The sequence below is a fragment of the Alnus glutinosa genome, chromosome 8 (genome assembly GCF_958979055.1).
Source record: "Alnus glutinosa chromosome 8, dhAlnGlut1.1, whole genome shotgun sequence".
Taxonomy (NCBI): domain Eukaryota; kingdom Viridiplantae; phylum Streptophyta; class Magnoliopsida; order Fagales; family Betulaceae; genus Alnus; species Alnus glutinosa.
The window spans coordinates 12,195,917-12,221,608 of NC_084893.1; the positions used below are offsets into that span (position 1 = coordinate 12,195,917).

At 37.1% G+C, this 25,692-nt stretch overlaps 1 protein-coding gene across 1 annotated transcript; it reads right to left on the reverse strand.

The window, feature by feature from the left end:
• Window positions 1–5,738: 5,738 nt before the first annotated feature.
• LOC133875556 (ubiquitin-NEDD8-like protein RUB2) lies at window positions 5,739–10,855 on the reverse strand. The gene is made up of 3 exons (XM_062313726.1): window positions 10,599–10,855; window positions 7,159–7,418; window positions 5,739–6,006 (listed from the first exon to the last, which is right to left on the reverse strand). Exons 1-3 carry the CDS (start codon window positions 10,689–10,691, stop codon window positions 5,895–5,897), a joined length of 465 nt encoding a protein of 154 aa, XP_062169710.1. The 5' UTR covers window positions 10,692–10,855; the 3' UTR covers window positions 5,739–5,894.
• Between the last annotated feature and the right edge of the window lie 14,837 nt (window positions 10,856–25,692).

Below are 25,692 nucleotides of genomic sequence, written 5' to 3' on the forward strand. Positions count from 1 at the left end.
GGATGGTCGTGGCGCATGTGTGTTGATAGCAGAGCCATCAATCAAATCACGGTGAAGTATAGACTCCTGATTCCCTGTTTAGATGACATGCTAGATCAGTTAGCAGGTTCTAAGTTTTTTTTTCCAAAATTAACCTTACGAGTGGGTATCACTAGATTAGAATCAGGCCTGGAGATGAGTGGAAAGCGGCATTCAAAATGGATCATGGGTTGTACAAGTGGATGGTCATGCCTTTTGGGCTATCCAACACACCTAGCACATTCATGCGGTTCATGCACCAGGTGTTGCGGCCTTACATGGGAAAGTTCGTTGTTGTGTACTTTGACGATATCCTCATCTATAGCCCCTCGCATGAGACGCACCGAGAACATCTCAGAGAGGTTTTTGAAACACTACGAAAAGAGTGTTTATATGTCAACCGGAAAAAGTTTTCATTTCTTACTACCTTTGTTACTTTTCTTGGTTTTGTTGTGTCTACTGATGGTATTCATGCAGATCAATCTAAGGTGATAGCAATTCTAGAGTGGCCAACACCCAAGAGTATACATGATGTCCAGAGTTTCCACAGATTAGTGTCATTCTACCGACTGTTCATCCGAAATTTCAATGCATTGATTGCACCAATCACAGAGTGCTTAAAGGGTTGGACTTGCCAATGGACTAAAGAAGTCGATACAAGTTTTCAACTGGTGAAGCATAAGATGAGAGAAGCACCTATTCTCGCTCTTCCAGACTTCGAGAAGATTTTTGAAGTCAATTGTGATGCATCTTGCGTTGGTATTGGTGGTATCCTAAGCCAAGAGGGGTGTCCGATCGTCTTTTCAGTGAGAAGTTGTCAGGGTCAAAGAAGAACTATTCCACCTATGACTTGGAGTTCTACACCATTGTACAGTCTTTGAAGCACTGGCGTCACTATTTGGTGCAAAAGGAGTTTATCCTTATCACTGATCATGAGGCCCTCAAGTATATCAATGGGTAGCAGAAGCTCAACCACAGACATGCCAAATGGTTGCCTATCTTTAGGAATTCACTTTTCCTTATGGCACTAATCTGGGACATTGAATAAAGTTGTTGATGCCTTGAGTAGGCGGGTTGCACTTCTTACTACTATTCATACCAAAGTTGTGGGTTTTTACACTTTCCGAGAGTTGTATACAACAGATCCTTCATTCGGGAAGATATTTGCTGAGGTGTCCAGTAAGTAAACGCAATGATTATGTTATTCTTAATGGTTATCTATGTCATGGTTTACAACTATGCATTCCAGATAATTCATTGAGGGAAGAGATAATACGAGAATTTCATGAAGAAGGTCACTTTGGGAAAGACAAAACTTTGGCTTTGGTCTCATCAGACTATTATTGGCCCAAGCTAACTAGTGATGTGGCACGTTACATGGAACGATGTTTTATTTGCCAGAGGTCTAAGGGAGCCCTCATAAATGCTGGCCTATACATCCCATTACCTATGCCTGATGGCCCATGGCTCGACATCAACATGAATTTTGTTTTGGGGTTACCTCGGACACAGAGGAGCATGGATTCTATCCTTGTGGTGGTGGATCGATTTTCCAAGATGGCCCATTTTGTAGCTTGCCAAAAAATGATGGATGCCACCTGAATTGCTCACCTATATTTTCGAGAGATTGTTCGAATGCATGAGGTTCCAAGATCTTTTACATCGGACCGAGATACAAAATTCATGAGCCATTTTTGGAAGAGTTTGTGGGAAAGGATGGGGACCAAGCTTAATTTCAATAGTGCCTACCACCCCCAAACAAATGGTTAGACTGAGGTGGTGAATCGGAGCTTGGAAAGTCTTTTGAGAAGTTTAGCGGGAAATAACCCAAAGCAGTGGGATTTGGCTTTATCATAGGCAGAGTTTGCTTACAACCGGTCCAAAAGCAGAACAACTCAACTGAGCCCTTTTTAGATCGTGTATGGGCAAAATCCGTCAGGAGTGCTTGACTTGGCACCCATTCCCCGTATTGCTAGATTGAGTATTAAGGCTGATCAAATGACAGACTATCTCCGAGGAGAAGCTGTGCGTGAGATATATGTCTAGCTACGTCTTCTATATAGGATAAGCAGCCAGAAGACACGAGTTCTTTACATAATGGTCAACCGCAGACACATATTTCTTTCCATGCACAAGGACTAGCACTCAACCATGCACACATGTGATTTCTTTCCAGTTTAGCACCGGATCAAGACATGTTATTCTTCAGCCTGCAGTAGACCATTAAGAAGGAAAGAATCAAGAACATAACAGGAAAGCACGCGTGTGGCGCCGTGGAGAATATTTATTTTTTGACTGAGAGAAGTCACGTTTTTTTTAACTGATGGATTAGCAGCCCTTAACGTGTACACACATTTTCTTTTTACTGTTTTAGGAAAGTGTAGCACCGAAGTATACGTGTTCTCTCTAGACTTGGAGCATCGAGATTCAGCCACAATTTCTCCAAGGATTCTTTTCATACCTTGCCGAATAGGAGACATGATTTTCATTAAGACGTGAACGTGGATACGGGAGGCACCAAACCAATGACAGTAGTTTCCTTGATAATGAAAATGCATGCACCGAAACCTTAGTAGCACCGAATAAAACTGAAGGCTTGTATTAGTATTTATTTTATGTTCTTTTCTATAAAAGTTAGACGCGAACGTGAGAAGGGAAGCGGCAACTGTGCATTGTTTTCTTCTTGCAACGGTTTTTCTTTTGCAAGTTTTCTCAATTTTTATGTTTTTAATAAAAATTAGCATGTTTAATTTAGTCATGAGAGGCTAAATCTTCAACTAAGTTTGAAGATGAAACCTCGCCATTGATTACACTCACATTTTTGTTATTTTATTTGTACAATTCCAATGTTTATCAAAATATTGTTCAAGTCCAATTCAGTTAATTAATTTATGTCTTTTGATTGAATAATTATTTATTAAAAGTTGGATATTCAATGTATTTCAACCGATGGATACATCGAATCATTTAATTTGAAAGAGGATATCCATTGTGATTTGTTTATCAAACAGATACATTGGATAATTTGATTTCAATTGGGTATTCGTTGTGATTTGTTATTAAGTGGGATTCATTGAATGATTTAATATGCATTTTTATAGAACCTTCAACAATGAATAAGGCTTATTTATTTGTCGGATGTATAAGTAAAATATAAGAAGGTGTTGTTTGATTTGGCGAGGTGGATTCTAAAAACCTTAGTGCTTTATATCAATTGTTTTTAATCATTTTTTATTTAGTTTATTATTTTGCATGCTAAAACCCCAAAAATTAGGAACCAGGTAAAATAGGATTAGTTTAAATAGAAATTAATTTTTGCAACGCAATTCCCTGTGGATTCAACCTCGTACTTGCACATACACTATATTACATACGATTCGTGCGTTTGCGAGTATTATAAAACTCACAACATTATGTTTTACCCATTCATGGATGATCAAGAGATAAGGTTAAAGTAAAAATTTAAAATAGATCATTCATAAAATAGTCTATAGTTAAGTTTTCATGGAATAAAGAAATAAAGTTATACAGAAAAGTTTTAAATGGATGATTTGGAGTTAATAGTACAGTTATATAGTTAAAGTTTTAAAAGTACAATTTAAAAGTTAAAGTTATAAGGAACAGTTCTAAAAGAGCTAGATCAAGTATGGTCTAAAGTTAGCCATTCCTAGATGCTTTATTGTAAAGGTAAATTTTTAAAGTAATGATTTAAAGTAAAAAATTAGAAAATAAGAGATGAAAGGCTATTTTTGAAGGTACAAGATTAAACTCACATGCACACATTGTTTAACTTACTAAGTCGTAGACTTACCCGGTTGCTACCTATAAATGCAATATGTATTTACAAATTACATTTATAGAAAGTGCAGTGTACATGACAAGGGAAAGGGACATTCAAAGATAGTAAAATGTTTAGGGGAGGATCAAGGGGTTCATACTTTATAGCAAAGAAGAAAATAAAGAACCCAAAGACTTAAGTTTTCAGAATTACTGTGTGTAATGATTCTTTGGTATAAGGCATATATTAGTTTATTTATTGTAAGTAAAGAAAAACTATCCGACATGTATAATGAAATAGAGATATGATTCATGACGATATAGTACCATGGTATTTTTTTAATAAGGTGAGTTTGTGGTATCATGAGTTATTGGGTATTCATAGTGCTCTGGTACTTCAATATTTTTGTGGTGAATTTTAAGTATTTATAATGAAAAATAAAAATTCCGCTACAAACTCTCCAATCGCTCTAACTCTTTTAAAGGAACGCTAGTGGGCGTTACAATATATTGTCCGCTTTTGGCTCTTCCAAAGCAGACTTTGAAAGAGGTCACCCATCTTGGTACTATTTTTGCATAAGCACTTTTAACTGTGGAGTTTTGATAGATTTATGGCCATCACAGCTTTAAAACTCGTTGTTTTCAAAAAATGTATGAATATACATATAAGCACATCTTCATTCCTATACCCCAGGCGATATGGGATGTCACAATCACCACCTCTGGAAACTCAATGTCCCCGTTGGGGACTCTCATGGAACGGGACTTTCATGGGATCACCCTATTCTTGGTTTCCGAACAATTGCTCACTGGCGACTCATAGGCTCGTAAACTTTCCCTTCATTTCAAGTTGGGCAATGACTCTTATGCAATTTGTAACAACTCATTCCCAACAACATATTATTGTCCGTTTTTCGTTCTAAACCAGACTTCCCAAGAGTTCAGTCATCCTGATATTACTCTTGCATAAGCACGCTTAACTGCAGAGTTTTAATATTGGGTTGAGAGAGAGAGAAAGAGAGAGGAAAATTGATAAAAATAAAAATTAATCGGCTTAAGTGTTATTCTTTTATTAAAAGGCACAAAAGACCTAGTTTATGCTAAGTCTTTATTGAAGTTATTTTCTTCTTAATTTTCCCGTACATTTTCTCATCTCAAATCATTATGATTTCTTATATATATTTCACGTATTTATCCCTTTCACTTATCCGACTTTTCAAAAATTTGAATAAGATGAACTTCTGAAAAAAATATGTAATTTACTATGATAATTCTATCTATCAACCTATCAAGGACTTCAAGAAATAGAGGGTGAATCAAAAGGATAATATATTTATTAAAAAAAAAAAAAGAATTATATGTACTTTATATTAGTTTTATGTATATATATACATATATATACATTGTGGAACTATTGTGAAACTAGAGTGCTCAACAATTCTAGCCATTTCCTTAGCTAGCGAGATGAGGTATTTTAATTTTTTATTTTGCTAATTTTGGCCAGCAACTCTGTTGGACATAAAACATGCACAGCAATCACGTTTTAGCTTTTCTATGGAAATGAATTATACAATATATTTAGAATAACATGTCAAGGATTCTTATATTTTACAAAATTTACCAAACTGAATAAACTTAAAACCTATTACGGCTTACTCAATTTTGTGGTTTGGTAAACAGTCCCCTACTTCCTTTCAACAAGGATTTCAAATTATACTCTTCCTTCCAAAGACACATCTAGTCTTTTGGAAAGGCTGTTCCAGTATCTGGGCTTACTCAGGTACCTTCCTTTTCTTAGTCTCATGATAACATGTCATCCAGGACAACCGAGTTCCCTGAAACAGCACACTTTAAGAAATCCATTAAATTCATGGTCAAAGCCATCTAAAAATTAGAAAAGCAAATCGAGGCACAAAACACCAAGCAACAGCAGACGTAGAGAATAAGGCAAACTAACAGCATTAAGTACCAGATTAACTTAATTAAAACAAGCTTCCACCCACTTTTTTTCGGTTTATCACACATGCAGTAAGTCATAAGTTCATAAAGTATTCAGTACAAAATAGAGCCTCAATGAGTCTCCTAAGATAAATAACTACTTAAAGGCTGCCACCCCTCAGCGCAAGCACCAGATGAAGGACAGAACCCCCCTCAATATTGTAGTCCTTAGCTGTTTTGTCATCTCCAAGCTGCTTACCAGCATAAATAAGCCTGCAACCAATAACAGTATTAATGAGATATAGTTGCAATGAATACAAGACAGACACAGACCTATTTGGCATTGGCTAGAACTACTGTACTCCATAGGACTTTTGACATTATTTTTCAAAAGGAAACGATGGAGTGAATCAGATATGGTATGAACTCCAAGAAGTTACATTACACTTTAATGGATAAAAAAAATCAAATGTAACTGATACCAACAATTTGAATAATTACAAGATACAAATTGATGGACATTGCATGAATGATATCAACTACAAGAAGATTATCATGCAACTGATAACATTAAATGGACAGTTTTCACACCTAATAATCATTTCAAAAAGCATAAAAATCAAGTGATTTCCAATCTCTATAGATTTTTTGAATTTCAAGACTAATGTCATGGTCACAAAATATGGACTAAAAATTGTGTGGTATGAAAAGACTACCGCGTATACTTGAAAAGCACATTCAAATCCTATCAAGAAAACAATGCAGTCATTCCCTGAGAAGAATAGAAATGATGTCATCCATCACCTAAAGATTCACCCTTACCCCCAAACCCAACTGGGAGGAAAGAAATCAGAATCCATCACCCAATTCCCTGGCCAAGGACCCACAGTACCAGGCAAGGACCATTTCAACAGCATGATCAATAAAAATACACTGATCGATTTCTTTCTTGTTCTTTCTGATATGTCAAGAGAATGCACAGATCCAGTTTCTGACAGGACATGAAGGATCACGGGGACACCAACTCAATGCGTAAGACAACAGAAAATAACCCCATTAAAAAACAATAATAATTACAAAATGGTCCCTAAGGGGTAGCTCAAATGGTTAGGGAACACACCTCATGAAGCGGAGGTTATTAGTTCAAACCTCCCCTTCCCCATCCCTATTGAGGACGAAAAATTACTTATCCAAAAAACAAAAAAGAAAGGCATTGCGTTAAAATTCCCACATTCATTGCCTGAATAGAAATTCTGAATACAACATAACAAAATGATTAAATTAATGTGAATTAATGTGAAAAAAAGTGTATCAGAAGAAAAAAAATGTACCAAGTATTTAGAATCATAAAGCATAGCTTGAAATAAACAAAGCCATCCTATAAGTGCATCCAGTGGAATAATATTAGAAGATAAAGAAGCAAACCTTTGCTGCACTGGAGGAATTCCTTCTTTTTCCTCGACCCGTTCTTTGATCCGATCAATGGTATCAGTTGGTTCAATATCAATCTCAATTTCTTTTCCAGTCAAAGTCTTCACCTTAATCATAGTTCCTCCCCTAAGCCTCAAAACTAGGTGAAGTGTTGACTCCTTTTGGATGTTGTAATCAGCAAGAGTCCGACCATCTTCCAATTGCTTACCAGCAAAAATCAGTCTCTGCTGGTCTGGAGGGATACCTTCCTTGTCCTGAATACATATGCCCAACTCTAGTTCAACATTGATGCAGCAACACATAAGAGAAAATCAAAAAACATGGTACACTGATCCCATTCCCACCACCTAACACATTGGTACCAGCAACATATCAAAAAAATTGCAATAGGGAAAAATATTATGTGTATCAAACAAGCAGTTGACTACTATATTGCCACATGATTCTTCTGGTGTTTATATTTAAGGTGTCAGCTAATTCCAACACATTTTAACTCCATCATCTTTACTATTTTATGCAAATTAGAGACACCAGAATCATTTAGCGAAAAAAGAAAAAGGGTACCCTAAAATTTAGCTTTTAATTCTCAATACCCTTCTTGATCAATTCTGTGGTTCTGAGATCCTTCCAGCATTACACATTTCGCAAAACAAGAATACCTCAATACCTTGGCAGCCTAATAGGTACCTGATGGAATAAACAAACAAAACCTACTTTCCAGCATTAGACACCACATAATGTATACTCTCCATCACTTGTACCAACAAAGTTGCTTCCACATAGAAGCTTCAACAGTTCAAAACATTGAATCATTGGTGCTCTTTTAGAGAGTTGCGTCAAACTAATGACGAGTCGCATCAAATCGAATACAAAAACTTCTTTGATAGCTACGCTTTTACTAAGTAGAATACTTAGAAAAAGGAATACCATTATACAAAATAAAATTCATGTGTACCTATTTAAAATAATTTTTCTCTGAAGCCAAGGTGGAATCTGTTGTAGCTATTAAAAATGTTTTGAGTGAGTTTTCTTCTCTTTCAGGGCTACAGATGAATCCTGATAAATGTACTGTGTTTTGTGCTGGTATTTCGCAGAGGGCAAAGGAGAAAATTCTAGCTTGTTTGCAGGTGAGAGAGGGATATCTTCCAGTTTGTTATTTAGGGGTTCCTCTCATATCTACTTGTCTTGCGGCTTAAAATTGTGCTGCTTTCATGGATAAGATTACAGGAAGGATAAATTCTGGGAGACTTGAACTTATAAATTTTGTTCTCTCTAGTATCCAAGTATATCGGACAAGCATTTTCATTTTGCCTAAAGGAATTATAAAGACCATTGAGCAAAAGTTGAATCGTTTCCTCTGGAATGGAACAGATGAGGGTACTGCTCGAGCAAAGGTTGCGTGGAGGATGCTTTGTATTCTTAAGAAAAAAGGTGGGCTGGGAATCAAGAATTTGGAGTGGAATAGAGCTTTGATTATGAGACATATATGGAACCTTTTTGCTCATGTGGGTTCCATGTAGGTAGCTTGGGTGCAAGAGAATTTACTGAAGGAGAGGAGCTTTTCGATGATAAAGATTCCTCAATCTTGTACTTGGGAGTTGGAGAAAGCTTCTGAAGTTGAGGGTTGAAGCTCATGGTTTTCTGCAATTTGAAGTTGGTGATGGAAGCAAATCCATTTGTGGACTGATTGGTGGCATCCGGATGGGATATTATTGGAGAAATTTGGTTCCCGTGTAGTTTATGATGCTCATAGTAAGGCGGATGCTAAACTTTCTTCTGTTATCCGTGAAGGGAATTGGTTGTGGGCTCCAGCATGTTTTGATGCCCTTGTGGAATTTCAGAGCAAACTTTCTTTGATTGAGATTGGTGAGTCCATATTGTATACTCTTCGTGTACGTGGGTTTAACCCTTTTTTTCTCAATAAAATCTGAATTATTCATCAAAAAAAAAAAAGAGAGAGAGATTGGTGAGAAGGATGTTCCGAAGTGTATCCTTTCCAAGACCGGAAGATACTCCAGTTCTGATACATGGGAAGCCTTGAGAGTTAAATACACAAGGGTGGATTGGTGAGATTTAATTTGGTTTTTCTTGGCTATTCCCAAACGCGCATTTATCCTTTGGTTAGCAATGAAGAATGCGTTGACCATACGTGATAAATTGCTCAAGTGGGGTTTTCAAGGGGGAATGACGTGTGTGTTTTGTAGATATGGAGTGGAAGACAGGGCTCATTTGTTCTTTGGTTGTAGTTATACTAAGAGAATATGAAAGGGACATTATGAGTTTATGTGATTTACAGGACCCTCCAGTTTGCTGGGATGAGGTGGTTGGTGAAGGGATTCAGCACTGGAAGAAGAAAATTCTCAAAGCCTCGGTCCACAGGCGACTGTGTATCACATCTAGAGAAGTTAGAATGCTTTTAAGCATAATAATCATCCGTTGTCTGATGAGGTTCAGCTTTTGCAGAAGATTAAGTGGGAAGTCAGATTGCGAGCTGTGGGCAAGGGTAGGTTTAAGAGGACTGAGGGTAATGAGCGTCTCTGTTGTATTTGGGGTATTGATCCTCAGATTTTGGTTTAGGGTATTGGGTCTCTGTTTTTTGGTTTAGTTGCAGAGTGGTAAAGCGTTTGATTTTGAGGATTGTTCAAAATCTTCTGGTTTTCTGCTGTTTAGATGCAGAAGTGTAATTAGTTTGTTTGGTTTTATAAAAGTAGCCTATTCATAAAAAAATAAAATTCATGTGTGCCCACAGCAACTAAATAAAGCTCCTCCCCCATCATAAAACATAAAAGCCATACTAAAAGAATTAAAAACAGAAAAACAAACACTTTCCACGCTATGTACGATATAGAAGTGGGATCGTTAATTGCCAATTAGCTACCAAGTACACTAGACAGTGTTCTTTTGCGAAGAATCCCTGGTTATAACCAACAGATAACTAAATAACTAATTGAACAAAACAACCATCCTTAATACCATAAATTCTACTTATGCAAATTTAAAATTTCTCTGTTTCTCTTTTTGGGCAGGAAAATTTAAATCTTTCTCTGCAATTTGTTTACCTATCAAAAAAGAAAATTTAAATCTTCCATATGATCAAAAACCACTAGAAGATACCATGCGTACAAAACTAAACTAAATTCAAATTCCATTAAACCAATAAGCTCTTCCCACCAATAAAACTCTCAAAAATCAATTTTTTTTTTTTTTAAACAAAAAAAGTATGCCACATAAACCCCATCGTTTAACTCACCAAGACAATCACAACAAAACCCAGATGAAGAATGAAGAACTACAAACCCCACAACGATCCAAGGAGCAATCAAAACCCGGATTCAACCACAAACCCTAGTTGTTCTCCAACCAAAAAAACTCGCCCACGAAAAAACAATAAAGCACGCAAACAATTTAACGGGAAAGAAGGATGGAAAACAGACCTGGATCTTGGCTTTGACATTGTCAATGGTATCGCTGCTCTCGACCTCGAGAGTGATAGTCTTCCCAGTCAGCGTTTTCACAAAGATCTGCATCTTCTTTCTTTCTTTCTTTCTTTCTTTCTTGCGTGATGCAGGTTGGGATTAGCGTGGGTTTTGTTTATTTTATATGTGCGTCTTGCGTGCCGCACACCTTGCGATTGGGATTCTTCTTCTTTTGATTAGGACCCGCTATTCTTATTCCCTAATTGACTAATTGTGTTGGTGGTGGTGGAGAGAAGGGAGGCTGGTGGACCTCATCATCTTTTATTACGAGGAGCATACAAAAAAATACATTAAATTTTAGCAATTAAGAAGGTTTATGGTTAAGTAAATCCTAAAGGCTAATGAAGGGCTGGTTGAAAGGAATTTAAAAAAATATAATTATAAAAAAAGTTGTTTGATCTACTTATGTGTTTAGTGAAATGTAGATAACTTATTTCATGGTCAGGATTTTTTTTTATTTTTTTTTATTTAACAATGTACATGATACAACGTGATGAATATGTTACAGTCATTTAAATTTTTTAAATGATGTAGCATCATATACATAGTTACATGAAAGGAAAAATACAATTTAGCCACTCAAACTACCACCCTTTCTCCGGATGACTCCCGAATTACTAAGCCTTGCACTCTGGCCTCTAAACTAACAAACTTTTGAAAAATATCTATTTTGGCAAAATATCCCTGTAATACCCCTGCCATGTGTCATTTTTTAATTAAAAAATTCAAAAAATTCAAAAAAATAGAAAATTTAAAAAAAGTTAAAAATTACAAAAAACTAAAATTTTATTTTTAATTTTTTAAAAAATATTGCGACCGACCAGAGGACGTACTGCTTCTTTCCAGCATCGTCATTGGGCACGATGCACGCCTGTAGCTTGGCAAACTCGCCCCCGCTTTTCCGAACGCGGATATGGCTAATTTCATATCCTTTGATGTCTACGATATTGATCTTTAGAAGGTTATGAATGATTCGAATCTGGATTTTGTTTTGTTACAAACGACGAGCAAGTCTACCATCATTTGTGGAAGACCTAGATTGGTTTCTGACAAAGAAATCAACGGCCGTGAGCTTGTTTGTTGATGTTCATATCCTTTTTCATCTATGTGATTTTTTGGCATTCAAAACGTTTGCCAATAGCTACCTAGGGCTCAAGGATCACAAGTTTTTCTCTCAGGTGGAGGATATTTTCCAGAGCAGAGCGAACTTGAGCTCGGCCGATGTAGAGCTTGTAGGGCCTCAATTTGCTCCTCCTTCCTCTTTTCCATGTGAGTTTCGACCACTTCTCCATTCTTCATTGTGGGGATGGCTTGCTCCTGACAAGAAGTACACTTATCCACCACGTAGTGTCCATCAAGATTGGCCACCGACTGTCTTTGAAGCTCTTCTTCTTCTCTATTAAGGTGGTTCATAATTTGTTCAAAGTGAGCATCCATCCTGGCGTCCATCTCTGCGAAGAATTGAGGAGTATATTGTTCCTGTTGAGACTGTTGTTGTGGAGGCCAGTAGATGAGAGATGGCTCCTCTTCGTGAGCTTCTATCCTGGCAATGGATTCAAAGTGAGAGTTCAATGTCTGACTGAGAGAGGTCACTGTCTGAGTGAGTTTTTGATTGATCTCACCCATAAGTTTCAATATCTGAGCTTGAACGTCAGAATCTGACTAAGGAGATGGTGTAGCTTGAGAAGAAGGCTGTCAGTTATCCTCAAAGTCAGCACAATATGGAGATGATTGTCATTGTTGGTGGGGAGGATGGAAGTTAGATGGTGGATAGACCGCTTGATCATTGAACTTCGAATATGTCTGATTGTATAGTTCATGAAATTGTGGAGCATAATTTTCAGGAGCTTGAGCTTGCCATGAGTTATTAGACTGGTTGCTCCATCCTAGGTTATAGGAATCACAGTACGGCTCATTCCTCGATCTAGTGAACTGTGTGTTCATATGCTCATAAGAATAGTAAGAAAATTGTCCTGCAGTAGGACAATCTTTAACATGGTGATAAGGACCAAAGCAATATGAACATGGTTCATGGGGTGTTGGAATGCCTCCCCACATGAACTAAATTAACAAAAATAAAATAAAATAAAATAAAGGAAAATAAAAACAAAAATTGAAAAAAATAAAAATAAAGAAACCCAAAAAAAAAAAGAAAAAAAAAGAAAAAAAAAAGAAGAAGAAAAGAATCAAGTTAAATTCAATCTTTAAAACTTAATAACATAACCGTTTGCAGTCCCAGGCAACAACGCCAAAAATTGATGTGGTCGTTTTATGTACAAAAATATCAATAATAAAAATTACCACTCGCAATAGTACGAATCCTTATAGGATAGGAATATATTGAGGGCGTCGAACCTCAAGGATTACGTAGGTGTTTTTATCAAGCTTTTCAAGATTAAACATAATTTAATTTAAAATATTTTTGATTTGATTTTGTTTATAACCAAGTTAAATGTATAAAACTAAAGACATAAAAATAAAGATTAGAGTGATGAGAGAAAGAATAGGGGATTGATTTCACCACTCACCGCATAACAATGGTCAATCATAAATTAACAAGAGAAATTCATATTATGCATTATATAGGGGCTCGTCTCACTCGAGTAGTCAAGAAATTACCTCTAAAGAATAAGTTTAATCCATCTTCGATTGGCACGAATCGTCCACCTAACTACTAAGACGCGGTACGACCCGTCTTCCCTAGGTATGGATTAGCTACGTCTTTAATAGGATACACACAATCAATGGAAAAGTATAACCCATCTTCGGTTGGTAGAACTATCTACCTAAATTACACTAAACTAGGGTGTAGTACAATCCGTCTTTTCTAGGCATGGTCTATCCAACCCTCTTGATCATATGTTAATTAAAACCGTTGTATAACAATCATTCACATAATCACATAAAATATGAAGGATTGAGTTCAATCAATATAAAAGTCTTTCTAAGACAAGATAAGAAATTCATTATGATTGAATATAAACATTAAGATCAATTCTCACAGTTATACAACCATTATGCATATAGAAAATCTCAAATTAAAATACAATTAAAACATTGTTAGTTGGAAATGGCTACATTAACACCCTAGTACGAATTTAGCTGCTCATCGTGGTACTGGGATGGCCTTCTGCCATGTTCTTTTCCTCTTCAACTTGTTAAGCCTCCAAAAAGAATTTTCTGTCTAAATCTAAGCACAAGCACATCTTCTCTTGAAGCTTAGGGGTCTATTTATAGAGACTATGAGAGGCCTAGAAGCTCTTGGAATTCCAGGAAAATCGTCATTGAGTCTTCTTGTCCAAGTAGGAGATTGAAATTTAAATCCAAGTAGGAAAATTCGTCCAGAATTACGGTCTTTTATTGAAAGACGATTTTTGTATAGTAAACGTCCAAATTAGGGAAAATATATTTCTGATATATTTGTTGCATTTTTTTATTAGCTTTCCAACGCCACCAATTTCATTGCAATCTGATATCTGAGACAAAAGTTATGATTAAAACACTGTGACATGTGCAGAATCCAAATTTGAATCCAATCCAATTTTGACTCTTAGTGGAGAAATTCCGATTTAATCCTTCACTTGATTTGATTAAACTTAACCACATCATATAGGTATTCTACTATGATTGTTTAAGCTTAAACATATCTTCTAAGTCTTCTCAAAGTGTGTTTTAAGCCCAAAATTAATGGAATTAATTGCATCTTTATTTAAAACCTGAAAACATTAAAATAACACAAAATCAAACAAATAACAATACTAAGGAATTAACATATATAAGTTAAAGGGCTTGAATGTGCAACATTCGATGCTTTTCAACGAGGACACTCACTCCCCGAGGGGGAGTAGACCTACCTAGTAGGTAAGGTCACACATGCCTAGGATTTTGGTTCCTAAATCCTAGAACATGATAGGTACACTTGCATAGTTTATTTTATTTTATCATCTTATAAAAACTTTGCATGTTATTATGGAACCATCGTTTCTATTCCTATATTTCCTCTTGGGTTGTCTTGAGGAAATTCTGCAGGTATTAAATAGGGATGATAGTAAAAGCACGTCGAGCGGTTGCTTTTTCTATCTTGTTACTCTCAAACCTCTCTCCTTGAGATCAGGTTTGTTTCTACCTTACATGCTTGATCAATACTATCCTTTTTATTGTGAAACGTGTTTGTTGTTTTAAAAAAAATAATAATAAAAAAAGGGGAAGGGATAAAGGATGCAGAGCTTTGTTGTTCCATTATATAAGTTTCCAGATATCTTATGTATGTTTAATTGATGTCTCAGTTTTCTGATGCATTTATTCATTTGCCTTTATATAACTAAGAGTTTTTTCCTTGATATCTGCGAAGTTTCCCAGTGGCATCCATAATAGATAGTTGCTTTTCTCTTGCGATGAAAATTGTGCACTATCCAAGGCTCCCCTAAGGTATTCTTGTCTCTCCTCAGACTTTTAGCTTCTAAGTTTTTTTTAGAGAGATTTTTTTTGTTAAGATGATTTGACCAACTCGCAGTTGAACCTAGAACCCATAAATTCTGGCATTCTTTCTAGGTTGCAGCACCAAGTGATAAAAAGCATTCAATCGAATAAAAACGGATAAATAAAAGATCCACTACTTGCTAAATTCTTGCTAAATCTGTTCTTGATATTGTCCCTATAGAAACAGTCAATGACCAAATCATTTCAGAAATAGACGGTCACTAAAGAACTTTGTAAATGAAAATGTGATGCAGCTTAGGGGGAGTGTATCAGATGAGGGTGGCTAGGCCCTAGTAAAATAAGTTTTGACTTTTGACTGATCTAACATTTATTTTCTCTCTTCTCTAGAAAATTCAGGTGATTTAGTTCATTTCAGTGAAATTCATACCTTTTTGAGAAGGCTTTCACACACACACGCATTGCTTGAGTTAAGTCTTCTATTGAAAAATGTCTTTCTGCAGGAAATGTTTGTGCTTATTAAATCTTAACTCTCAATTATATCTTGGGATATTGTTGATATGCTAATTGAACTGAGATATCAATGTTATATACATGCGTGCTCTGGAAATTACTTGGGAAATATTTTTCTACTCTTTTTCCTCTCTTTTTCAGATTTTTTGTGTGAAGTGTCAAGACGGGGTGTTTTGGAATGTTCGAACGGTGCTCCTGTTTGTCCGGACGGAAAGGTTGATTCGTCCGGATGTCCATTCTTCTTGTCCGGACGGGCGTGTTTTTGCAATCTCCTACGTGGCATTCCGTCCGGACATCACTTAAGTTCCGTTCGAACGGTGAACCCTGTAGGGTTAGATCGCATTCTCCCTGGCGCCGCACGTCACTTTCTCTTCTCTTTTGGTTCTTTTTGTCGTCTTGTGCATTTTTTCTATACTTTTTATGCGTACTTCTCAAGTGCACGTGTCATCTTTGCAATTTATCTCCACCCCATGTATGTTTTTATACTCTTTTACTAATTTATTTTAAGTTTTTATGCTTAGAATAGTTTGTTTTTGGGTTTCTATTATTTTGAGTTTAATTTGTAGTATTGCTCAAAATTCTTTATTATTTGGGTTGAGATTTTGCATATTTGGTTCTTGATATTATTTGGGTTGTGTTTCTTGCTGTTGTAATTTTTGGGATAGTCCATTTTACAGCCGTTATAATGCCCAAATTTTTTAGACTAACATATATTAATACTTTCATAGATCTGTTTCTATGATTGTTTTTAGTCCATGAATTATGTCTTCAGACGACTCTCCTCCCTGAGTCAGGAAGAGAACTAAAGAGTCAGTTGCGGACAGGTTGCACCGCATGCATTCATGACAGGTCCTATCAGAGTGGAATCTTCTCCGCGCTGATCTGAGAGATCCAGTGTTGCTTCCCATCGCTCAAATGCTTTTGGAGAACAACTGGGAGTATTTGTACAACTATGCCTGCTCGGCTTTTTCCAAACTGGTATGGGAATTTTATGGCAACATGATCGTCATTCAAGACGATGACTGAGGACTGATCATGCAGACTATGGTCAGAGGCCAGACAATTCTGATTGACCCTCAGCTTATCAGTTCTGTGATCGGGGTCCCCTTTCTCCCAGTCTCAGGTGTTCCTTTCCCTACTGGTGATGAGACACCCAGCATTAACTTTCTTCATGATTTCTTTGGGACGAGACCACAGAGAGAAGATAAGTCCCACTCCCAGATCAACATCGATGCTTTTGCTCCTATGCACCGATTTTTAGAAAAAGTGGTTGTGGCAAACCTTTGGCCTCAAGCTCGTCGGAGTGAGCTTACTCTTAAGAAGGCCAACCTTTTTTATGCCATAGTGATGTGGACTCCATTTTGCCTGTGCAAGCACATATTGCACACTATGCTTGAGGTTCGCGATGAGAAGAACACGAGTGTGTCTTTTGGGTGTTTGATCACTCAAATATGTCTTCAGGTCGTGACAGATATTTCAAACTCTGAGCCCCGCTCACGGATCCCAGATCCCCTTGGCATACAGACTCTCATGAAGTTTAATGCTCAATTGTGGCATGAGGCTTAAGGCGGTGTTCCTCAGCCTCCACCATTTCCCCCACCAGCAGCTGCATCATCATCCCAGGCTGTGCCCTCTACTTTTGATATAGAGGCTGCATTTACTTAGCTGATGTCATCCATGGGAGCTCTCCAGCGTGAAGTTAATCTTATTGGAGAGTGTGTTGAACAATCTCTGATTGACATCATGGAGTGCCTGCAGTACCATCACCCCGTGTAACGCCCAGTAATTTCAAGCTCTTAAGAAATCATTGATATTGTTGAGGAGACAATATCCACATGTTTTCATAGGCAAACCTAAAGTTGTTTTGAAAATTAAAAGATCAAAACCTAAAAACCCTTAAAAACCTAAAAGTAACATTTAAGCTTTAAACTTTGATTGAACCGAAAACAAGTCAAACAGACTTAGATTTAGTTAATTCAAAGACCTTGGAGCTCAAAATAGAAATATCTATCACATGGTAAAATTTTGTGAAAAGTCCACATGTTGACTTTTTGGATTTGTAGTTGACTATTTAGGTGCCAAGTGGCACTTTTGGTTGAACTTTGACCTCTAAATTTAGGCTTGATAAATATATTTTTATGGCTTACGAATACTCAATATAGTATATATATGGTTTATACTTGAATCCTGCGAAGTCAGAATTCAATTTAGTAACAGTTGACTTTTTTTTATCCAAAATCGGTGCTTAAATAACCCAACTGTCGATATTAAACGAAAAACTGTCAAAGAAAAATATCTCCATGCTTCTAGAAACATTTATGTATAAAAAACAAGAGTAATGATGAAATGATAGAATATCTCAAGAGTAATCATGACAAGAAAGAAAAATCAATAAAGCAAGTGTGAACGCAGAAAGTGGTTTAAAGATATTTTGGCTTTATAGACAGAAACTTTGACTTGACCGGAACTAAGTCAAAACGAACTCGAAATGAGTCGAACCAAAAAGAGAAAGTGTTTGTCTTGAAGTCCTTTATCTAACCTCAAAATTTCACATCAATCGGAGTAGGTTTGACTATCGAAAAATTTCTCGGAGTAGGCTGCCCTCTAGTTGGACGAAAATTCTAAAATCTAAATAAATAATAAAGTAAGGATTAGTTTGCAAGACATTATCCAATAAGATAATTATTTTATTACATTTTGCACCTTAATACCCTTACTTTCCTCCTATAAATAAGCATGCAAGGGTCTTAGTTTTTCCACACAAATCATAGACAACTTTCAAGAAAGCTTTTGCTATGGTTTTCTCTCCCTTTTTCTCTCCTTCTACCACACGACTACTTTGGTGTTCTTGAAGTTATTTTTCTCTCCAAATCAGATTGGTAAGTAAATCTTGACACCTCTTCCTTACTATTTGATTTCATTTCTTGTGTATTTATTACTACAGAGTTGGTTTGACCACTCATATTTTATTATTTATTTATTACTACATAGTTGGTTTGACCACTCATATCTTATTATTTATTTATTACTACAGAGTTGGTTTGACCACTCATATTTTATAATTTATTGCATTCTTACAAAGTGGCTCTGCCGCTAATTTTCCTATTCCTTTGTATATTTATTTTATAATTTATTGCATTCCTACAAAGTGGCTCTGCCGCTAATTTTCCTATTCCTTCGTATATTTATTTTATCATTTATTGTATTCCTACAAAGTGGCTATGCCGCTAATTTCCCTATCCCTTTACATAAAAATATTATCCTGTTAGGATTCATGTTTAAGTGTTATGTTACCAAGAGCATTATGCTATGTTTCGGTGCTTAAACATGAATCGTTGTAGGATTCATATTGAAGTAATTACCTTTTAATTGATAACTAAAAACGATGAGTAAAGTGATGTAAAAATATACACATTTTTAATATTGGAAAAAGGACTGATGTATATATCATCTTCTTTGTATATATTTGTTACAGAAAAGGAGCTAAGAAACTACACCAAGGAGAGTAAGTATGGATGTACTTACTGAGGAATGATTCTATGTTTCATTAGGACTGTGTGGTGTATGTTTATTGCATGTGGTTGTTCATGCATTGCATGTTGTGTCCAATTAATAACGGCTGATGAGATAGCCATCAACAAGCTGAAGTAGTAGCAAGTGGAAGGAAGGCTAGTCAGTGGATCCAAGGGGTTCATAGTGACCCAGGGTGAGTCCAAAGTCCTAATATATAACTAATGCTGGGACTGGTAGGATTCCAGTGCAAATAGGTAAGACTTTATGTGTGAGGCAAAGGACATGAACGGGTTTGGATACCTAAGAACGAGAGGTCTGAAGAAATATGATCATAAAACACCAAACTAAATGGTTACTACGATGCACATTCATACAACCTTTGCATTTGTATTATTTATGAACTGTTATTAATCTGATGGTAACTTAGATATGAAAATGGATGACTCACTTGTTTGTCTATTTAAATATGATAACGTCATATTTGCATAGTTACTGATGCAGATCTGGAGAACGAAGGCATGGACCCATATGCCAGTTTTGATGGTTTTTGAAACCATCAACGAACTATTATGTGCTAGTTTAGAAATTACTAGTTGTGCTTATGTGTGATTTGTTTTATGGCATGTAAATATTTATAACGATGTCATGTTTGGCATGTTTTAAGTTATATGCTTATCTGACGTCTGTGGCACTAATTTTGATGCACCTAGTGTGCATATGGCATGTAAAGATAAACCTAAGTAACTTTTAATAAACGTATCGAGGTATTTCAGTCAGCTCTAATGTGTTATGCTATCAATTCCTAAGGCTTTAGAAGAAAAAAAAATTCCGCTACGAGAGTTTATCTCTGATGTAATGTCACGTGGAAATCGGAGGTTTCTGCTTACGAATTTGCAGGCTTAAATTCGGGGTGTTACACCCCGAGCCTGATGATGAGGACTGATTTTTTTTTTTTTTTTTTTGTTCTTTTTGTTTTTTGATTGTATGTAAACAATTTTAAATTTGTGATGACATTTTGGTGTAATTATTAAAACACTTATGGTTTTAATTAATACTCTGTTTACCCTTTGTCATTGTGTGACAAAAAGGGGGAGTATTTTTTGGTTTTTTGATCGGAAATGTATTTCCAAACCGATCAAGTGTTTTTGTCCCAGAATGGCCAAATGGGGAGTTTGTTAGTATTTATATTGGCTACATTCTGGATAAACAAAAACAATTTATGTAATGGTTGCGATTTAACAGGATGGTTGGTTCTCAAATTTAGAATCTTCATTGAAAAATAGAAATTGACTTCTAAATAAAGCAAGTGTGTGTGTGCACAATGTGTTAACAAAATGACAATGCGGAAAATAAATAACACAAGAATTTTTGTTAACGAAGTGGAAACTCAAGATGAGAAAAACCACTCCGAGGCAGCCAAACCAAGGATATCCACTATTTAGAAGACAATACTAGATACAAAGTAGTAACACTCACATACCCCTGATGCAGTGGTCGTACCTTGCCCTCTAACGTATAACCCAACACGAATGCCTCCCAACTAGGTCTCCTACCTGAAGGGGTCTTCAATGGAATCCTTTACCTTAGGGCCAACCCCTAGATAGACTTCAAGTTAAGCGCATCAACAGCACACACAACAACGACTTCAGAGAGATCAACTCAGCACAATAACCTCACAATATAGCTCTCTAAGCACTAATGGAATTCAATACTGAATTCTTGCTGTTCTCAAGCCAAGGTACCTCTATTTATAGGCTAACAGTTCAAATGAGTGTCTGGCTTGATAAAACTGGGCGCTATCCGGACGGTGGTCATAGGCCGTCCGGACGGACAACTGTGCGACTGAAATTCCAAAAGTCCGGATGGTGATGCCCTGTCGTCCGGACGGTCACACGTCCGTTGCAAATAATTTCCATATAAAGGCTTCGTGTGTCTGGACTGGGAGAACGGTCGTCCGGATGGCTGATCTGATGCACGCAATTTCCATATCTGATGCACGTGCGTCCGGACCATGATGACTAGCGTCTGGACATCTGGATTTGAATTGCGATACTTGCCTTATGGATGAGCACGTCTGGACGGGAATCCACGTCGTCCGGACAATTGCAGCAATCTTCCTATATCTGTGTTTGGCAAGATGAAAAATATGGGACTTCTAATTTTAACAAGTGTGTATGAACAGTGTGCAACAAAATATTAAATGCGGAATTAAAGGAGACAAATATTTTGTTGACGAAGTGGAAACGCAATTAAGAGAAAAACCACTCCGGGGCAGCCAAACCCAGGATATCCACTATTCAAAAGACAAAGCTAGTTACAAAGTAGTAGCACTCATATACCCCTGATGCAGTGGTCGTACCTTGAAATCTGATGTGTAACCCAACACGAACGCCTCCCAACCACGTCTTCTACCTAAAGGGGTCTTCAATGGAATCCTTTACCATAGGGCCAACCTCTAAGATAGACTTCACAGCTGATCAAATCACACACTGGCAAAAGCTAGAGAGCTAGCAGATCTTCAATATCTCCCTAAACACCCTCTCTAAGCTATAAGGAATTCACCACCGAATTCTGTATCGAATGCATGCCTAGAACCCCTTATTTATAGGCTTTAGAAGCCCTAAATCGAGTAAAAAACAGTCTCTGGCATGGGCGTCCGAACGGTAGCCTTGGCCATCCGGACGGGCTACTATTTCCGTGTCTGAAAAGCAATTTTGGAAAATTCTGTAGGGCCGTCCGGACGCTTGATGTTTCCGTCTGGATGATTCTAATGGCCATCAATTTACATAATTTTTTGTTAGCTTTCCAACGACGCCAATTTTGTCCCAATCCGATATTTGAGTAAAACGTTATGACCAAAATACCGAAAGGTGTCCGGACGGCTTGACCCAGCGTTCGGACAATCAACTGCAACCGCCTTTCCAAAATAGCACTGAAAGCTTCCATAACAAGGCCACGTCCGGACGGTGTTGCCCTAGCGTCCGAACGGTTGTACTTCGGCTGCACGTAATTACCATAATAAGGCTTTGAGCGTCCGGACCCTGAAGGCTGATGTCCGGACGGTTGGACTGGTGCACAGAATTTCCATATATGATGCTTGATCGTATGGACCATGAAGACTGACATCCGGACGGTTGAACTTTGCATGCACGATTTGTCTTATGGAGGACATTGTCTGGACAGTTGCAGCCGTCTTCCCATAACTGTGTCTTGAGGTAGAAACCCTAATGCTTGTCAAACATTGAATGGCGTCTGGACGATATAGCCACGTCGTCTGGACAGATTCACTGGAACACCGGGAACTTCTCGAACTCTGAAGAGCGTCTGGACGATTTGCCTTTACGTCCGAATAGATAAAAAACTTGAACTGTTCAAAGCTTCTAGACACTGATGGGCGTCCAGATGGAAAGTTCTCGTCATCCGGACGAAATACCATTTCGTTTGGACGGATGCAAGAGAACTGAACTGACTGATTTGAATTCTGCACAGAGTCTTCTTGAAGCTCATAACTGAAGTGTAGACTCTGAATAAAACAGCATCCTTGTGAAAGCAGCAACATTACATAGAAGTGATTTTGTCCAACAGAATGCAGCCAACACAAAAACTAACAAACTCCCCCTTTGGCCATTCTGGGACAAAAATCACTTGACCAGTTAAAAATACAATCCCGGTCAAATGTTCCAAAAATGTTCCAAAACAATAGGAAAATATAGAAGAGTCTGCAAGTGGCTCAAAAGAGAGGAACAGAAATCCTCCAAGTATCGAATCTTGATGATCCACTGAAATCAAGTAACAGAGAGAAATCCGTATAAAAAGCTGGATTTGTACTACTTCGGCTTCTAGCTCAGGAAGCTGGGAACCATGGACTGAAAACCTTCAATCTCTTGATTCTGCAAAGCCTGAAATTGGTTATTTGCAGATTGACATCCTTTAAGCAATTGGTCTGCAAGATAAATGAGGAGATTCACCACTGAACCTCTAGCTGATAAAGATCCGAGGGAATGCTAAGGAAGGCTCTACATGAGCTAGGGGAAAAAGCTCATCTTAATCCTGAGACTTTTGGAATTTGAACATCCGACTTCAACAACTGTTAGTTTTCCAAAGGATCCATCTGTTAGATATTGTGTTGGGAGCTGCTGGATGACCTATTCCTAAAAAGATTTAAACAGAAATATTTCCAAAAATAACACCACAAAGAAATATTAGATCCTGTTAGTCCCAAAAAGAAAGTGGTATCATGACAGCTTTCAATTGGATGCCCAAGTATTACAAAAGCAAAGATCGCAATCCAAATGACCCAGATATATCAATATTAACCCAACACACAGACATAATAGGATTTTCATGCACACTATCTCAAGAGAATATCCCAACAAATATTCCAATATTCTAAAAGCACAAAAACTTAAAAGAATAATAGAAGACACAATGAAGATCATGGGATGAAAAGAGATGTGCAAAGAATGCCAAAATCTTGGGAGAAATCCACGAGAAAAACACTCAACATGCCATGATAAAAATGCAAAGATGTGTGTATGGCAGAGAAAGAGACGCAAGTCTTAAACCTGTAGTGATCCCATCCGGACGTGTCACTTAATCGTCTGGATGGCAACTGCTAGGTCAGCATATGGCAAGACTGCTCTCGTTTGGACGTAAGAATAGGTCCGTCCAGATGCTTCACACTGAAAATCTGAAACTGGAGAAAAATTTGCAGAAAAATATTTTTCCCTAAAGTTAGCTTCAGAACACACATGTATAATCAACTGATAAAACAGTCAAATAGCATTGCAAAAATATACAAAGATATAAATGAGAGTTAAGTATTCAATAAGCACAAATTTCCCTACAGATAAAAATTTTAAATAGATTACTCAACTCATGCAATGCGTGTGTGTGTGAAGACTTTTCCCAAAAGGTATGAATTTAACTGATATGACAAAAAGCAACTAGATTTTCTAGACAAGAGAGAAAATCAATGAAAGATTAGTCAAAAGTCAAACCTTATTAATTACTAGGGCCTAGCCACCCTTATGTGATACACTCCCCCTAAGATGCAGCACCTAATTGTTTTACTTGTACCATGAAGGACAAGGTAAAATTTTACTTGCACCATGAAGGACAAGGCTTATTTCAGCACAGAAGTAGTGAATATAAGCATATAGCACAGAAAATTGAAGAGTTACTGCTTGATTCTAGTTGGTGCTGCAACCTAGAGAGAATGCTAGAATTTTTAGGCTCTAGGTTCAACTAGCATGTGGTCAATTTGGCCATCTTAATTAAAAACATCTCTCTCATTAGAATTTCTAGAATCAAGAAGTCAGAGAGAAAAAGATGTAAGTTAGGGGGTCCTTAGATAGTGCACATTTTCATCGCATGAGGAAAGTAACTATCTATCATTAAGATGCAACAGGAAAACTTAGCAGATATCATGCATAAACTCTCAATCATATATCAGCATATTTAATCAATGCACAATGAATTGAGATATCAGGCAAAAAACACATGCAATATCTGAAAAGCTATCAAAAGAAAAAATAAAAATTTCGCATCTTTTTCTCCAAATTTTTTTTTTCTTGAAAAATGAGACAGAAAAAAAAAAAACAACGACATGTTTATGGAAAAGGAAATGACATCTACTCCCAGCATGTAAGGTAAAGCCAATCCTGTCCTCATAGAGAGAGATTTAGAAATACCAAGACAGAAAAGTAGCCACCCGACGTGCTTTAACTATCATCCCCAAAAAAAATTATCTGCAGAAGTTTCTCAAGACAACAAGAGAAAATATAGGGGATAAAATAAGTAGTTCCTCAAACAGAATGCAAGGCATGAATAAGATATGACAAGATAAACAATGCAATGCAAACATACCTGACATGCACTAGGATTTAGGAACCAAAATCCTAGGCATGGGAGACATCACCTACTAGGTGAGTCAACTCCCCCTCAAGGGATGAATGGTCTCATTCTTCTTGACCCATACCTGCTTAACCCGTGGAGATGGTTTGTGGGTCATGTCCATGTTGGCCATACTCCTTAGCATACCTTGTATTAGGCTCAGCAATCCTTCATAGCCATGGCTGTCATTGGGCTTCTGCGGCTTTCTCTTGTAGCGCCTTGATTTTTTCTTCTTTGGTTTGCCACATTGATTGGCAGGAACAAACTGCTACTGATAACGTGGAGCCTGATGTGATGTCGGAGGTAGAATGGCTGATGTAGCTCTTGTTGGCAACTTCTTCTGAACCTTCGACTTCTGAACCTGGAGTTGTGGACATTTGGGTCGGATGTGACCGGTGATGCCGCAGTGATGACAGGTGGGCAAGCTTCTTTTGTTTGAATGCTTCTTAACATTCTCTACAGAATTATGATTAGCATTCTTACAAATAACATTGCCCTTACCTTTTACATGTCTCCTATGAGGTGGGACGTATTTAGATGAGGAAGAATCTTCAATTTCACTTTTCCTTAGAGCATCCTGCTTAATCCAAGGCCTGTGGGATTTTAACAAATAACAATTTGGCCTAATATGACAAGTTTTCCCACAATTATGACAAGTAGGAACAAACTTACCTTGTATTCTTGATTCCTTGGA

Bases quoted from the DNA above. Each gene is read 5' to 3' on its own strand.
- LOC133875556 (XM_062313726.1), bottom strand. From the start codon at position 10,691: ATGCAGATCTTTGTGAAAACGCTGACTGGGAAGACTATCACTCTCGAG. The intron at 7,419-10,598 runs GTCTGTTTTCCA...ATATGTATTCAG, and splicing joins ATGTCAAAGCCAAGATCCAG to GACAAGGAAGGTATCCCTCC. The intron at 6,007-7,158 runs GTTTGCTTCTTT...TATTGGTTGCAG, and splicing joins ATTCCTCCAGTGCAGCAAAG to GCTTATTTATGCTGGTAAGC.